This window comes from Oncorhynchus kisutch, linkage group LG6 (assembly GCF_002021735.2).
Source record: "Oncorhynchus kisutch isolate 150728-3 linkage group LG6, Okis_V2, whole genome shotgun sequence".
In the NCBI taxonomy this organism is placed as follows: domain Eukaryota; kingdom Metazoa; phylum Chordata; class Actinopteri; order Salmoniformes; family Salmonidae; genus Oncorhynchus; species Oncorhynchus kisutch.
Genome location: NC_034179.2, coordinates 12,506,514 through 12,524,006, shown reverse-complemented (window position 1 = coordinate 12,524,006; position 17,493 = coordinate 12,506,514). Strand labels below are relative to the sequence as shown.

Here is a 17,493-nt window from a genome sequence, read left to right as displayed (position 1 = left end):
TGTGGCAAAAGGTCGCAAAGTTCAAGGGGGCCGAATACTTTCGCAAGGCACTGTATAATCTCACCTTTGACTTCAAATGTAATCTTCACTGTGCCCCATTTTGTCTGTTCTTTAGAAAGGACCTGAAACTCAATGGGTGACCTGGGAAAGACTTCAGGAGCTGGGAGGTACCAGTTCTTCCTGAAAACAAGGAGATTGACACAATGCCGTTATTATGCTAAACCAGTCGATACCTGCCAGACATGTTTAATAAATATATGGTATGTGCATGACACAGTAAAATAGTTTTTCCTTTATGAAACACAACCAAATACGTCAGCATTTTGTTGCCATAGACAACACATTTTTAACCCCTTTGAGATACAATATAATAATAACTGTTATTTAATTACGCCATGTGTGACTGTAGAGATCCTATTAAATTAGTATACAGTGTATTCAGACACCTAGACTTTTTCCACATTTTGTTACAGCCTTATTCTAAAATGGATTAAATAGCTTTTTTCCCCCCAAATTTATAAAATATAAAATATAGAAATAATTTGCTATGAGACTCGAAATTGAGCTCAGGTGCATCTTATTTCTATTGATCATCCTTAAGATGTTTCTACAACTTGATTGGACATGATTTGGAAAGGCACACACCTTTCTATATAAATGGTGCCACAGTTGACAGTGCATGTCAGAGCAAAAACCAAGCCATGAGGTCAAAGGAACTGTCTGTAGAGCTCCGAGACAGGATTGTGTCGAGGCACAGATCTGGGAAGGTTACCAAAAAATGTCCGCATCATTGAAGGTCCCCATCATTCTTTAAATTGAAGAAGTTTAGAACCTCCAAGAGCTGACCGCCCGGCCAAACTGAGCAATCGGGGGAGAAAGGCCTTGGTCAGGGAGGTGACCAAAAACCTGATGGTCACTTTGACAGAGCTCCAGAAGGACAACAATCTCTGCAACACTCCACCAATCAGGCCTTTACGGTAGAGTGGTCAGACGGAAGCCACTCTTCAGTAAAAGGCACATGCTTGGAGTTTGCCAAAAGTCACCTAAAGGACTCTGACCATGAGAAACATGATTCTCTGGTCTGATGAAACCAAGATTGAAATCTTTGGCCTGAATACCAAGCTTCACGTCTGGAGGAAACCTGGCACCATCCCTACGGTGAAGCATGGTGGTGGCAGCATCATGCTGTGGGGAGGTTTTTCAGTGGCAGGGACTAGGAGACTAGTCAGGATTGAGGGAAAGATGAACGGAGCAAAGTACAAAGAGATCCTTGATGAAAACCTGCTCCAGAGCCTCAGACTGGGGTGAAGGTTCACCTTTCAACAGGACAACGACCCTAAGCACACAGCCAAGACAACGCAGTAGTGTCTTCGGGACAAGTCTCTGAATGTCCTTGAGTGGCCCAGCCAGAGCCTGGACTTGAACCCGCTCAAACATCTCTGGAGAGACCTGAAAATAGCTGTGCAGCAACGCTCCCCGTCCAACCTGACAGAGCTTGAGAGGATCTGCAGAGAAGAATGGAAGAAACTCCCCAAATACAGGTGTGCCAAGCTTGTAGTGTCATACCCAAGAAGACTCAAGGCTGTAATCGCTGCCAAAGGTGCTACAACAAAGTACTGAGTAAAGGGTCTGAATACTTAAATGTGTAAATGTGATATTTCAGTTGTTTATTTTGTCATTATGGGGTATTTTAGGGTAGTTTAGAATAAGGTTGTAACGTAACAAAATGTGGAAAATGTAAAGGGGTCTGAATACTTCCCGAATACACTGTATACTACATATTCTAATTCCTAGTTCTATGGGTATGACTCACTTGACAAGGAACTTGACAGGTAGGAACCAGGGGTAGCCACAGAAAGGCCTGTCCTCCTGACAGCTGGTCCTGATAGTGTCGTTGATCTCTGGTATGATAGGCGTGATGTGCTGCATGCCAGTGTAGTCAAAGCTGTTGATCCACAGACCTGAGTCTTTGCTCTTCACCTGGCCATCCAGACCATGAAAGGTACGAGTGGTGTGCTGACAGGAAGACAAGAGAGAAAAGGTGAAAAGATATTCAGCAACTCATGGTAGAACACCTGAACACATGTTTAGCAGGAGCAGACAGAAAGACTCAGTCAACATTGACACACAGTTGTTCATTTGAAATAAGAGTGTGTTTGTTCTTAAGTCCTGGATAAATAAAAATGTGCTTGGTGGAGCAGGCAGAAAGATGGTCAACATTGCCAGGTTGTCATTGTAATATACGGTCTGTATTTAATTCATTGAGATACACACACTAAGCCCAATGCATCAGATCATCGTTTATTCAATGTTGTCAGGTGTGTGTGCGTCTAAGCAGAAAGTGCCTGAGATGGTCTCGGGACTAGAACCGTTTGAGGTGTGGGCCCGAGGGGTCGGGTGTGTGTCAGATGGTCTCACCTGAAGAAAGACCCGTTTGGGGCGTGGGCTCGAGGGGTCTGCTGTGTAGGGAAAGAACATTCCACACAACACCAGCACCAGAAACACAGTGAACACTGTTCCCAGACCTGCCAACAGCCACTTAGTAGACCTAGCCAAGTAGATAAAGTGGAGCTGGGGGGAGAGAGGGATGAGGGAGAGAATAAAAACACACATCAGATCACTCAAAGCTGTTTAAAGTCATCAGCTGATATGATATTTCATCTTTCTGATATCCTCCATTCCATGATGGAGAAGGGAGATGCTGCTGACCTGGTTGGTATTGTATTGTAATAAATATTGCTATGCTGGCGCTTCCAAAGGTTTCTATGGGAATGTTATTTCCACAACAACTAGTCAGGAACACATTCCTGTCCTCTTCCCTCTTTTGGAAAGCTAGCTAGTATTAACCATGGTTCTACTCTACTCACAAAGAAGGAGGAGAGGAAGAGTGTGGCGAGGGTGACGAGGGTGGCCAGGACCACGTCAGGGGGGATCTCTGTGCCGCTACGCCCCAGGATGGGCGTGAAGATCTCAAACACTACCCAGATCAGGAACATGAAGTGGACATAGGGCAGAGCCAGACCCAGCTGGTAGAGAACAGAGTACTTCACTGATGCACCTGGAGACACAGGAGAGATACATTAACTAACCCAGACCCAGCTGGTAGAGAACAGAGTACTTCACCGATGCACCTGGAGACACAGGAGAGATACATTAACGAACCCAGACCCAGCTTGTAGAGGAGAGAGTACTTCACCTGCACCAAACAAATAAGAGATCAATATAAAACCCTTTCAATTCAAAACTAATCATGTGATACATCAATGTATCGTTGTTGCTGCTGAGCTGTGAAAATGACCTGACAACCTTCTGATTGAAACATCACACTTAATAATAACAATGGGAGCATTGAACAGTATCCACGTCTACCCAATAACCTGTATCCATTTGTTGTTCATGAAAAGGAATCTCCTTATGGGAAGCAACGTATCTATCGATCCACAGTGCATTCGGAAAGTGTTCAGACCTCTTGACTTTTTACAGCCTTATTCTAAAATGGATTAAATTGTTTTTTCCCCTCATCAAATCTACACATAATACCCCATAATGACAAAGCAAAAACAGGTTTTTAGAAATGTTTGCATATTTATAAAACATTTAAAAACTTAAAAATCACATTTATTCAGACCCTTTACTCAGTACTTTGTTGAAGAACCTTTGGCAGGGATTAAAGCCTAGAGTCTTCTTGGGTATGGCACTACAAGCTTGGCACACCTGTATTTGGAGAGTTTCTCCCATTCTTCTCTGCAGATCCTCTCAAGCTCTGTCAGGTTGGATGGGGAGCGTCGCTGCACAGATATTTTCAGGTCTCTCCAGAGATGTTCAATCGGATTGAAATTTGGGCTCTGGTTGGGGCCACATGGACATTCAGAGACTTGTCCCGAAGCCACTCCTGTGTTGTGTTGGCTGTGTGCTTAGGGTCATTCTCCTGATGGAAGGTGAACCTCCTGAGCGCTCTGAAGCAGGTTTTCATCAAGGATCTCTTTGTACTTTGCTCTGCTCATCTTTACCTCGTTCCTGACTTGTCTCCCAGTCCCTGCCACTGAAAAACCTCCCAAGAGCATGATGGTGCCACCACCATGCTTCACCATAGGGATGGTGCCAGGTTTCCTCCAGACGTGAAGCTTGGCATTCAGGCCAAAGAGTTCAATCTTGGTTTCATCAGACCAGAGAATCTTGTTTCTCATGGTCTAAGAGTCCTTTAGGTGCCTTTTGTCAAACTCCAAGTATGTGCCTTTTACTGAAGAGTGGCTTCCGTCTGACCACTCTACCATAAAGGCCTGATTGGTGGAGTGCTGCAGAGATGGTTGTCCTTCTGAAAGTTTCTCCCATCTCCACAGAGGAACTCTGGAGCTCTGTCAGAGTGACCATCGGGTTCTTGGTCACCTCCCTGACCAAGGCCCTTCTCCCCCAATTGCTCAGTTTGGCCAGGCAGTCAGCTCTTGGAAGACTCTTGGTGGTTCTAAACTTCTTGGTAGCCTTTCCCACATCTGTGCCTCGACACAATCCTGTCTCGGAGCTCTACGGACAATTCCTTCAACATCATGGCTTGGTATTTGCTCTGACATGCACTGTCAACTGTGGGACCTTATATATAGACAGGTGTGTGCCTTTCCAAATCATGTCCAATTAATTGGATTTACCACAGGTGGGCTCTAATCAAGTTGGAGAAACATCTCAATGATGATCAATTGAAACAGGATGCAGCGGAGCTCAATTTCGAGTCTCATAGCAAAGGGTCTGAATACTTATGTAAATAAGGTATAAAAAAAAATGTAAAAGCTTATACATTTGCTAAAATGTCTAAAAACATGTTTTTGCTTTGTCGTTATGGGGTATTGTGTGTAGATTGAGGGAAAACATTTATCGAATACATTTTCAAATAAGGCTGTAACGTAACAACATGTGGAAACACTCAAGGTGTCTGAATACTATCCAAATCTATCCATCTATTCTCTCCTCACCTCTGAGTTTAAACTCCCTGGCGAGGAGCAGCTTGGTGGTCAGAGGGAAGGCCACCATCAGCATGGGGACGTAGGCAGAGCAGAGGTCGTTAGCTGTGAGGTAGACTAGGGCACCGCACCACAGCAGCAGGCTCACGTCAAAGTAGAGCTCCCCCAGCTCCAGACGACGTACACCCTGCAGGAGGACGACCAGACAGACCAGGTCAGCAAGGAACAATCCCTGTCACTGGTGTATTGATACAGTATGCAAGAGGAACACTCAGACAGACAGGGGTCAATAAGGGCAGACAGACCGTCATCCATTCCCCCAAAATAGGCTTATCCATTTAATTGTTATATCAACACCAAGGTCTATCAAAATGTTTTTCTCTCATGGTTACTTGGCTGCATAGTCAACATAAAATTCAGTCAGATTGGTTTTGATGCATGTTTTATTGAGCTGCCTTACACAGACCATGTGAGAACCATGGAGAGAGAGTGAACTTCAGCCCAGATAGACCCACCCTGACATCCCACAGGCGAATGGCCAGGACTCTGCCTTTCACTCTTCCCTCTACTTCTCTGTTTCTCTCCCTCTACTTCTCTCTCTCTCTCTCTCCCGGCACCACTTAGTGATGTGTGAATACCAACAAAGGTCTCATTCACAGAGTTTAAAACCACTCCATTATCACCAGTACTGTGCCTGAATCCCACATAATTCTGACTCTGGTCATGGAGGAGAATGTTGCTTAATCTACCTCTTAATATCCTCTGTACGTTTACCCTGGCACTGTAGTGCTACTGTCTTCAACTACAACAGTGGAGACTGGCGCCACTCAGTGTCTCAGTGTCCAGGCCTGGAGCTCTGCCACTCAGTGTCCAGGCCTGGAGCTCTGCCACTCAGTGTCCAGGCCTGGAGCTCTGCCACTCAGTGTCCAGGCCTGGAGCTCTGCCACTCAGTGTCCAGGCCTGGAGCTCTGCCACTCAGTGTCTCTGTAGGAAGCAAAGGCTAGCCTGCTACAGCACCACTACCTACCATAGAGCACTGGCATAAACCATTGGCTACATCCCAATATGCAGGCTAATATAGAACTGACAATACATGCCCAATACATTGCTTCATTCCAAATGGTATGGTAGGCCAGTGTGCATATTAAAATATAGATATTGTCCACACCCGTGGAACAAATGCACCCAGGACAATACCAAAATAACCCAGCGTGGTTACAGACAGAACAGAGAGGTCAATGACAGAAACAGAAGCGGAGTCTGTATAAACGTGGCTAGGCTGGGCATAAGACTATAGCACTATTGACACAAGTCTGTTGAAAGCACAACATACGCATGCTGTTTTAAACCTGCAGGGCTGAACTGAACAGTTTCAGAATAATATCTGTTACAAGCTTTTCAAAGCGTCTGGTCTGGTCTGGTCGGTATAACTTTTTCAGTCATATGACTGTGTGAGTTTGAGGTTTCCAACAGGCAAGGCTTCACATTGCGGTAAAAATAAAAAATAAAATCGCTGCAGTATCGAGTAGGGCTGTCCCCGACAAAATAATTAACATTGGTCGACAGAAAGTAATCTGTTCTTTCGACTAATTGATTGGTAGAATTTGACTTGTATTTTTCCATACCTAGGTACACCCTATGTGTTTTAATGACATCAAAGCACCTGAGCAGGTAGAAAAAATCCTGAAAATAAATACTCTATAAATCACACTGTCTATGCATAGCCTGTCTGCAATGAACTTGAAACATTGTATCAACTATTAACTTGGGTCCAGCTGAAGCTTGAGCTAGCTAACTTGCGACATTGTATAAAATACTCTGGGCCCTCAGAGTTTCTCCACACCAGTGAGCTCAGGACAGACACAGCTGTAGGCTATTTGCGTAATCAGGTAGGCCTATTTTATGTTTCACGGAATCAGAGCATGACTTTTGTCCCTTTCACTCTGAATTGTTATCGAAAGGGAGAGGGCTGGAAAGATTTTTCAAATACATTGAGGAACTATTGTCATTCTCAATGGATGTTAAAACAGACTTTGTTTGCCTGATGTTTTAGGTGAAGAAAACATTACTTTGAGAAGCTCCACAGCTCATTAGTGGTGGTGCGTTATGCCAATCCGATCCCCAATGGGCACACTTATATGCCAACATTTGCACGCAGGCCAGGTAGACTATTGGCCTATGTGTAATCAGGTGTGCGTCCTTACTCAACATTGACAGGATAACTCCAATAAAAGACTATGACTAAATTGACAAAACTCGTAAATGGAATGAAATAAACCAAAACTTGTTTCTCACAAGTACAGCAGCATAGGTTGTGGGATCTACAAACAATGTGTCCACTCTGACAATGAGAACGGTAAAAGATTGGAATAATATGTTGAATGCATTAACATAAATTACCATAACAAAACAAACATTGTAGATGAGGAATTAACGGTAAATGTACTACTGGCGATGTATGTAAAGGGGAATTGATAGACGCTAACAATCAAATGCAAACAATTCGCACAATGAAGTTATGAAACAATGAATGTGCACAAATTGGCGGTATAAACCGCATTCTGGGAAAAGACCATTTTGCAGCCACACTCCCCTTCTTGGACTGTGTAATCCCCGCTGCCATATATAATCACTGAGTGTCATCTCTGTTTCACACCTGGTAGTTTGGTGGATGGGACTACCAGCTCTCTGTAACCTAGAGGGCAACTAGTGGGTCCCTCTCCTCTATACCATGTTTCTTGTAGAATGACAATGTCTGTATTTCTGATTTCTATGGTGAAGTCTGGGTTCCTGCTCTTTAGGCCAAAGGCAGATGACCTCAGACCTTGTATATTCCAGGATGAGATAGTAAAAGCTTTCTGTTCCATAGTGTCTAGTGTTGCCATTTGTGTGGTTTAGGCCCGGACCATTAGATGTGAGCAGAGCATGCTGGGTGTCTGGTGCATGCCTCTTGGGTCGCAGGATGGGGCTTGGGCGGGTGTCTTGCGTCGAGCCATCCCGGATCCGGGATCGTGAATACAGCCTCAAGCTCATTACCATAACGCAACGTTAACTATTCATGAAAATCGCAAATGTAATTAATATGCTAGCTCTCAAGCTTAGCCTTTTGTTAACAACACTGTCATCTCAGATTTTCAAAATATGCTTCTCAACCATTGCAAAATAAGCATTTGTGTAACAGCTAGCGCGGCTAGCGTAGCATTTAGCGTTAGCATCAGCAGACAACATTTTCACAAAACCCGAAAATCATTCAAATAAAATCATTACCTTTGAAGAACTTCAGATGTTTTCAATGAGGAGACTCTCAGTTAGATAGCAAATGCTCCGTTTTTCCTGAAAGATTATTTGTTTAGGAGAAATCGCTCCGTTTGGTGCGTCACGTTTGGCTACCAAAAAAAAACGAAAATTCAGTCTTCAAAACGCCGAACTTTTTTCCAAATTAACTCCATAATATCGACTGAAACATGGTAAACGTTGTTTAGAATCAATCCTCAAGGTGTTTTTCACATATCTCTTCATGATATATCGTTCGTTGAAAGCCTTCTCTCTCCTCTCAATCACTGGATGACTGCGTGCAGCTTGTAGATTACGCACCAATTTAGACAAAGGACACCGGGCGGACCCCTGGAAAATGTAGTCTCTTATGGCCAATCTTCCAATGATATGCCTACAAATACGTCACAATGCTGCAGACACCTTGGAGAAACGATAGGAAGGGGAGGCTCATTCCCGGCGCATTCACAGCCATATAAGGAGACAATAGAAAACAGAGCTTCGAGAATTCTGCCCATTTCCTGGTTGAAGTATCATCTTGGTTTCGCCTGTGAGTTCTGTGGCACTCACAGATAATATCTTTGCAGTTTTGGAAACCTTAGAGTGTTTTCTTTCCAAAGCTGCCAATTATATGCATAGTCGAGCATCTTTTCGTGACAAAATATTGCGCTTAAAACGGGCACGTTTTTTTATACATAAATTAAAAGAGCGCCCCCTATATCCAAGAAGTTAGTGGAGGTTGGACCTGTTGCTCTACTCAAGGTCTGGGCATGTGCAGCTGCCATGTTGAGGTCCTTGCTGTAGGGGCGGGGCAGAAGTGGGCTGTTCTGTTGACTTCCCTGGGGGGGAAGAACGGCTAGCTCCTAAGAGTTGTTCATTGTCGCATCTCAGTTCTCACCTCTTCCTGCAGTGCTGTTAGCTGGGCTGTGTGTTCCTCTATTTCCTCAAGTTCTCTCACCTCAGACCGGAGTGCAGCCAGCTCTCCCAGACAGTCATTTATCTCCACCTTCAGCCCTTCAGGTCCTGTTGGGGGAGGGGTGTGTGGTTGTGCTGGTCTGTTTTGTGATTCTGTGCTGTCTGGTGTGTGTGGACTAGCTCACCATCTCTGAATGTATCCCTCTCGACTATGGGGGTGACTCTCCTCATCTGCAGGGCAGTTTGAAGAGGTGTGATCAGACTAGCTTGGAGTGGGGTAGTCGTCATCAAGAGAGAGCTTCTCCTACCGTGCTCTTCTGTGGAAGTCTGTGGACTTCTGTGGAAGTCCTGCTGAAATTGTTATGAAGTTTCCCCTCCTCCACTGTTCCATTGTTGTACAGATTGAATAGGTTGTCTCAGGGTCCTTGTTTTCAGGTATTCTGATCTTCCACCCTCTGCCAATACCCTCTCTCTTGAAGGAGGGTGCTGTGCTCTTATAGCAGTGTGCAATGCCCAGGGATGGTCTGTGTAGAAGATTAAGTTGCTTTCTTTCCTATTTTTGTAGCAGTCAGCAAAAAGTGTCTCTGGATTGTCCAAGAGGAGCTTCTCTTTGTAATCTTTCTCATTTTTTTATATCCAAGGGATACTGTACTGTGGTGACCTCTGCAAAGGGGGAATGCATGGAGCAGGGGGACAAAATTTGGTTGGGGGAGGAACTCTGCTGCCATAGTTGGGCTGAAGGACTTGCACACCTCTCACTTCACACCTTAGTGCTAATTGAAGTTGCAGCAGGATCGGTTCTTTCCTAGCAAGCTTGGTAGCCTTTTAATTTAGCATTCAGCCTTTATAAAGTAAAATATGTAGAGATGATTGTAATGTTATTTTCCTTCTAGGCTTTAGAAGTAGATTCAGACTGAACATTACTTAATCAGTTCCAGGTTGGGTTTCTGTTGTGCTTCTATCGTTGGTTGTTTGGTTTTCAGAAAGTTTGCTGGACAGCATTAAGAAACATTTGCCTTGAGAATTTTGTCCAAAACGAGGCTGTGAGTTTGCATTTGGAATCAAGGTTAGGTTGTGGAGGGTAGTATCATGTATACAGTGCCTTGCGAAAGTATTCGGCCCTCTTGAACTTTGAGACCTTTTGCCACATTTCAGGCTTCAAACATAAAGATATAAAACTGTATTTTTTTGTGAAGAATCAACAACAAGTGGGACACAATCATGAAGTGGAACGACATTTATTGGATATTTCAAACTTTTTTAACAAATCAAAAACTGAAAAATTGGGCGTGCAAAATTATTCAGCCCCTTTACTTTCAGTGCAGCAAACTCTCTCCAGAAGTTCAGTGAGGATCTCTGAATGATCCAGTTGACCTAAATGACTAATGATGATAAATACAATCCACCTGTGTGTAATCAAGTCTCCGTATAAATGCACCTGCACTGTGATAGTCTCAGAGGTCCGTTAAAAGCGCAGAGAGCATCATGAAGAACAAGGAACACACCAGGCAGGTCCGAGATACTGTTGTGAAGAAGTTTAAAGCCGAATTTGGATACAAAAAGATTTCCCAAGCTTTAAACATCCCAAGGAGCACTGTGCAAGCGATAATATTGAAATAGAAGGAGTGTCAGACCACTGCAAATCTACCAAGACCTGGCCGTCCCTCTAAACTTTCAGCTCATACAAGGAGAAGACTGATCAGAGATGCAGCCAAGAGGCCCATGATCACTCTGGATGAACTGCAGAGATCTACAGCTGAGGTGGGAGACTCTGTCCATAGGACAACAATCAGTCTTATATTGCACAAATCTGGCCTTTATGGAAGAGTGGCAAGAAGAAAGCCATTTCTTAAAGATATCCATAAAAGGTGTCGTTTAAAGTTTGCCACAAGCCACCTGGGAGACACACCAAACATGTGGAAGAAGGTGCTCTGGTCAGATGAAACCAAAATTGAACTTTTTGGCAACAATGCAAAACGTTATGTTTGGCGTAAAAGCAACACAGCTCATCACCCTGACCACACCATCCCCACTGTCAAACATGGTGGTGGCAGCATCATGGTTTGGGCCTGCTTTTCTTCAGCAGGGACAGGGAAGATGGTTAAAATTGATGGGAAGATGGATGGAGCCAAATACAGGACCATTCTGGAAGAAAACCTGATGGAGTCTGCAAAAGACCTGAGACTGGGACGGAGATTTGTCTTCCAACAAGACAATGATCCAAAACATAAAGCAAAATCTACAATGGAATGGTTCAAAAATAAAACATATCCAGGTGTTAGAATGGCCAAGTCAAAGTCCAGACCTGAATCCAATCGAGAATCTGTGGAAAGAACTGAAAACTGCTGTTCACAAATGCTCTCCATCCAACCTCACTGAGCTCGAGCTGTTTTGCAAGGAGGAGACCAGAAAGTAATGTTTGGGAAATATTTGGTGAAGTGGTACAAGAGGATGATAACAGTGTTGTGTGGTGATTGTGAGGCGCTATACAAATTCAACAGTCATAAGATCGGACTTCAAATAGGCCAATGACAGGTCAAGGGAAATGTAGCCTGCTGTTCAGATGGGTAAAATGGACACTGAAATCTGGACTCTGACTGTAGGTCTATAACCTCTCACATTGCCTTAATATTAACTCCTGCAGAATTAAACATTTCTTGCAGTAAAATGATACACCAAATGTAGGCTACATTTTGACTGGGGAACAGGAGTGGAGAAATATGATTTATTTATTTCAGTATCTTGAGAGAATGTGAATGGTCAGTTAGATACCGTCTGTAGAGGTGCTATATTTATCATCATCATAAACACTGATAGTACTACAACCACATTAAATATGCATCCAAGCTGAACTGAAATCTAATCAGAAACATGTTGACGCGTTTACACAGCTTTCTATTTCCGTACAACCGGTCAAACTCATGTCCTTCAGAAACTTGGCAAAGAAAATCATTCCTTTTTTTTCTTCTTTTTTTTTTGCTATTGCATTTCCTCCCCGATCCCTAAACGTCTTTGCTCTGAGAAAGAAGCAGAAATGACAGAGAAAACTTTGAACGCTTCAATCTAGTTGACATTGGTATTCTATCGATTTATGGTGAGCAAGGGTTTATTTAGTCTTTTAGGGCAGTGGTTCCCAAACGTTTTATAGTTCCGTACCCCTTCAAACATTCAACAACCAGCGTTCTGTCAAATGTTGTTTTTTGCCATCATTGTAAGCTTGCCACACACACACACACACACACACACACAGTCTTAACAGCGCGATTTGCCAAGACAGGATACTCTGAGCGCAGCCCAATCCAGAAATCTGGCAGTGGCTTCTGATTCAATTCAATTTTCTTGTTCAGATATCGGTAAGTGGACTGGAGGCAGAGCATGAAAAGGGATAACGAATCCAGTTGTTTGTGTTGTCTGTTTCGGGAAAGTACCTGAGTAATTGCGCACCCAACTCACTCAGGTGCTTTGCTGTATCACATTTGACATTGTCCGTAAGCTTGAGTTCATTTGCACCCAAAATTATACAATGATGGAAAGACCTGTGTGTTGTCCTTGTTAATGCAGATAGAGAGGAGCTCCAACTTCTTAATCATAGCCTTAATTTTGTCCCGTATATTGTATATAGTTGTGGAGAGTCCCTGTAATCCTAGATTCAGATCATTCAGGCGCGAAAAAACATCATCCATATAGGCCAGTCATGTGAGAAACTCGTCATCATGCAAGCGGTCAGACAAGTGAAAATGATAGTCAGTAAAGAAAACTTTAAGCTCGTCTCTCAATTCAAAAAGAAATTGTGTCAATAGTTTGCCCCTTGATAACCTGCGCACTTCTGTATGTTGTCAAAGCATTACATGGTCGCTGCCCATATCATTGCATAATGCAGAAAATACACGAGAGTTCAGGGGCCTTGCTTTAACAAAGGTAACCATTGTCACTGTAGCATCCAAAACATCTTTCAAGCTGTCAGGCATTCCCTTGGCAGCAAGAGCCTCTCGGTGGATGCTGCAGGGTACCCAAGTGGCGTCGGGAGCAACTGCTTGCACGCGCGTTACCACTCCACTATGTCTCCCTGTCATGGCTTTTGTGCCATCAGTACAGATACCAACACATCTTGACCACCAAAGTCCATTTGATGTCACAAATCTGTTCAGTACTTAAAAAATATCCTCTCCTGTTGCCCTGGTTTCCAGAAGAGGATGTCTTTCTTAATTGACCACCCATAAACATAACAGACATATACCAGGAGCTGTGCCAGTCTGTTGACTCATCCAGCTGTAACGCATACAATTCACTGGCTTGTATGCAAAGCAGTAATTGTTTCAAAACATCTCCTGCCATGTCTGATGCGTTGTGAAAGTTGTGAAACAGTGTTGTTTGATGAAGGCATTGTCTGTATAGTTTTTGGGGCCTTTTGGGCCCAGCATTGTCCCAGCCATATCCGCAGCAGCAGGAAGAATTAAGTCCTCTACAATAGTGTGAGGCTTGCCTGTCCTAGCCACTCGGTAGCTCACCATATAAGACGCTTCTAGACACTTCTTATTAATGGTATATGTTGCTTTTGTTGCTTTTGATATTGTGTTGTTATTTCGCTGAACACTAGATGGTTTCATTTTATTTTTGGCAGTGAAACAAGGCTACTCAGGCGAGAATAAAACATCACCCAAATGTATAGCCCCGTTGGAAAATCTAAATGGACTGTTTGAAAATGTTTATCACATTTTTATTTGGCGTACCCCCGACAGCATTGCACATACCCCAGTTTGATAATAGCTGTCCTAGGGTAACATACTGAATCCATAGACATTACAGTCCAAATGGAAAGTATTCAGACCTCTTGACTTTTTCCACATTTTGTTACGTTACAGCCTTATTCTAAAATTGATTAAATCGTTTTTTCCCCCCTCATCAATCTACACACAATATCCCATAATGGCAAAGCAAAAACAGATATTTAGAAATATTACATTTACATAAGTATTCAGACCCTTAACTCAGTACTTTGTTGAAGCACCTTTGGCAACGATTACAGCCTCAAGTCTTCTTGGGTATGACGCTACACCTGTATTTGGGGAATTTCTCCCATTCTTCTCTGCAGATCCTCTCAAGCTCTGTCAGGTTGGATGGGGAGCGTCGCTGCATAGCTATTTTCAGGTCTCTCCAGAGATGTTTGATCAGGTTCAAGTCCAAGCTCTGGCTTGGCCACTCAAGGACATTCAGAAACTTGACAACAATGCAGGAGTGGCTTCGGGACCTGTTGGAAGGTGAACCTTCGCGCCCAGTCATGAGCACTCTGAAGCAGGTTTTCATCAAGGATCTCTCTGTACTTTGCTCTGTTCATCTTTCCCTCGATCCTGACTAGTCTCCCAGTCGCTGCCACTGAAAAACATCCCCACAGCATGATTCACCGTAGGGATGGTGCCAGGTTACCTCCAGACGTGACGCTTGGCATTCAGGCCAAAGATTTCAATCTTGGTTTCATCAGACCAGAGAATCTTGTTTCTCATGGTCTGAGAATTCTTTAGATGCCTGTTGGCAAACTCCAAGTGGGCTGTCATGTTCCTTTTACTGAAGAGTGACTTCAATCTGGCCACTCTACCGTAAAGGCCTGATTGGTGGAGTGCTGCAGAGATGGTTGTCCTTCTGGAAGGTTCTCCCATCTCCACAGAGGAACTCTGGAGCTCTATCAGAGTGACCATCGGGTTCTTGGTCACCTCCCTGACCAAGGCCCTTCTCCCCCGATTGTTCAGTTTGGCAGGGCGGCCAGCTCTAGAAAGAATCTTGTTGGTTCCAAACTCCATTTAAGAAGGATGGAGGCCACTGTGTTCTTGGTACCCTTCCCCAGATCTGTGCCTCGACACAATCCTGTCTCGGAGCTCTAAGGGCAATTCCTTCAACCTCATGGCTTGGTTTTTGCTCTGACATGCACTGTTAACTGTGGAATAAGGCTGTAGCATCTTAGAATGTGGAAAAGGAAAGGGGTCTGAATACTTTCCCAGACGCACTGTATGACAGAAGAGAAGCTTCATGTATCTAATTATAGACAAGTTTACTAACAAATAGTCTACCAAATGTTGGAAATTATAAGCAGAAACATATCTAAATCAGTCAACAACAAAAAACATCCTGCACCCCCATTCAGAAAAATGGTTCTGCAGTCTCGGACTAGCCTACAGCTAGAGGGTTAGGTGTGGGCTTCAGATTGTTACATTTTTACATATAGTCGGGTGGTTGTGGATGGGTTATTAGCAGTTGCGGGTGAGTGGGGGTGAACAAACAACTGACCCATGCACCACTAACACAAACACACACACACGCAGCTCACCCCGTAGTAGAGGTTCTTGGCCAGTGTGTGGATCAGGACCATCGTCCCAGTGGCAGCAGAACCGTACATAAAGATGCATGTATAGAAGTCATTGTACCTAGAAGACAACGGAGAAGGAAAAACTATATTTATGCAAAATGATAGGACTTATACTTCTATAAGTAATGACAATATTCTATATTGTTCAAATAATGAAGTTGTCCTCTAAAGTGTGTGGTAGGGGCAATCCAATATAAACACACAGGAAGAAGATTGATTGGATACATTTACTTCCATACATCTTCTCTTGTTATACTCTGGACATTTGTTATTTACGTCTAAATGGTGAAAGAAATGTTGTCTAAATAAACTAGAAAATGTACATTTCCTGAAGAAAATGTATGTTTCAAGTGTTAATACCAGAACATGGATCGTCCTGTCAGCGACACAACCAAGGCTATGATGAGCACTGTCAGCAGAGTGACCAACCAGCTGAGGATGACCACCGCCGTGGCATAGGCCAGCTCCTTGATGTAACGACCTCCTAGGAAAGAGAGAGGGACATACAGTGCACAGCTAGTCAGGGACGGGGTCAATTCAGGAAGTAAACTGTAATTATATTTTCCCCTGTAGAAAGCCAATGAGGAAAATGTACATTAGAATTAGAATGTCAGTTTACTTCCTGAATTCAAATGGAATTTACCCCAACTCTGCTGTACACAGATAGTCATTAATCCTTTAACACACTTTAGAGGAAAATATCCAATAAAGGTCCCCCACATTACCAAACCCATCCTGCTCTGCTCAAACACATAAACCCTTTACACTCGTGGGGATTGGCCTATATGGATAGGGCTAAATAGAAATGTTTCTTACAGAAGAAATATGAAAAGCATAACCATGGTAGGAATTAAAAAGGGAACAATTTGGAGATTATGGGAAAATTCGCAATCTATGCTCATGATGTCACTTACCCACATTACTGGGATGGGAGCACTTCTTAAATAGGTAGAGGAAGGTTGCCATGGCAGTCATGTAGTTGATAATGGTACCAACGCGGGCCGGGTACGCCACCACCACCATGCCAAGCAGGTCAAAGAACACCATGTTGCCATGACGATACTCCGACGAGTCCGCCAGCTCCTCAGACATCACCAGGTGCTTCAGTACCGCCAGGATGTTGTCACCTAGGGATACGGGAAGGAGGTTAAGTAAAGTGAAGTCAAATTTGATTTATTGAACCCACTGGTGTAAATTGGGTACAAAACAGGCCTCTCTTCCAGATTAGATTTAAGGTAGAATTTGTATTTATTAGAGATTTGCCATTAGCTGCTAAAAACATAGTTTATGATGAGACTGAGAAGGCATTTCTAAAAGGCTGTTACATTTGACATTCAGTCTAAAACGCTCTTTGGCCTAACAGTTATATCCATGGACATTATTTAGTTTATTTTATCTTTATCTTTTCTAGGCAAGTCATTCGATGTCGGCCTAGGAACAGTGGGTTAGCTGCCTTGTTCAGGGGCAGAAGGACAGATTTTTTTAAACATTTTTTTTTACTTGTCAGCTCGGGGATTCGATCTTGCAACCTTTCGGTTACTAGTCCAACGCTCTAACCACCAGGCTACCTGCCGCCCCATTAGATGAGAGGGTTTGTCTGATCAAATCCCAGCTGGATTATATTGGTGTTGTGCCCTTTAGCCTGAAAAGCTGCAGTGATTCGCTGGTATACGAGTAGTGTTTCAATAGAAGCATTTTCTAAACAAACAATGCAATGTATCAATCATTAAACCAACAGACAGACAGACAAAGGGACCAGTGGGAGGATGAAAAACATGAATGTGCTGCATTCTATGCCAAGACAACATCAATCCCAAAACAAATAGAACACAAAAGGCAGGGATACATAAACATATTGTGTTTGTCTAGCATAGCGTTAGTGCATTGTGATTACACTTAGGGATGGGTCAGTTGTGCTGCCTGTCTGTGATGTCCCCTGCTGTCGGTGGGTTATGAATGATCTCAGTATGCTGCAGAGCTGGGTTCAAATAATAT

At 43.5% G+C, this 17,493-nt stretch overlaps 1 protein-coding gene across 1 annotated transcript in view; it reads right to left on the bottom strand.

Annotated features, from left to right (window-relative positions):
* The window catches only part of LOC109893628 (endoplasmic reticulum metallopeptidase 1), a 43,986-nt gene that overhangs the window by 9,006 nt on the left and 17,487 nt on the right, over nt 1-17,493 (bottom strand). Inside the window, exons 7-14 of the mRNA XM_031826210.1 lie at nt 16,413-16,625; nt 15,859-15,982; nt 15,460-15,556; nt 4,965-5,139; nt 2,868-3,058; nt 2,419-2,571; nt 1,814-2,016; nt 65-180 (exon numbers count right to left, since the gene is read on the bottom strand). Of these exons, the coding sequence (XP_031682070.1) occupies nt 65-180; nt 1,814-2,016; nt 2,419-2,571; nt 2,868-3,058; nt 4,965-5,139; nt 15,460-15,556; nt 15,859-15,982; nt 16,413-16,625 (1,272 nt within the window). The remainder of the gene's footprint in view (nt 1-64; nt 181-1,813; nt 2,017-2,418; nt 2,572-2,867; nt 3,059-4,964; nt 5,140-15,459; nt 15,557-15,858; nt 15,983-16,412; nt 16,626-17,493) is intronic.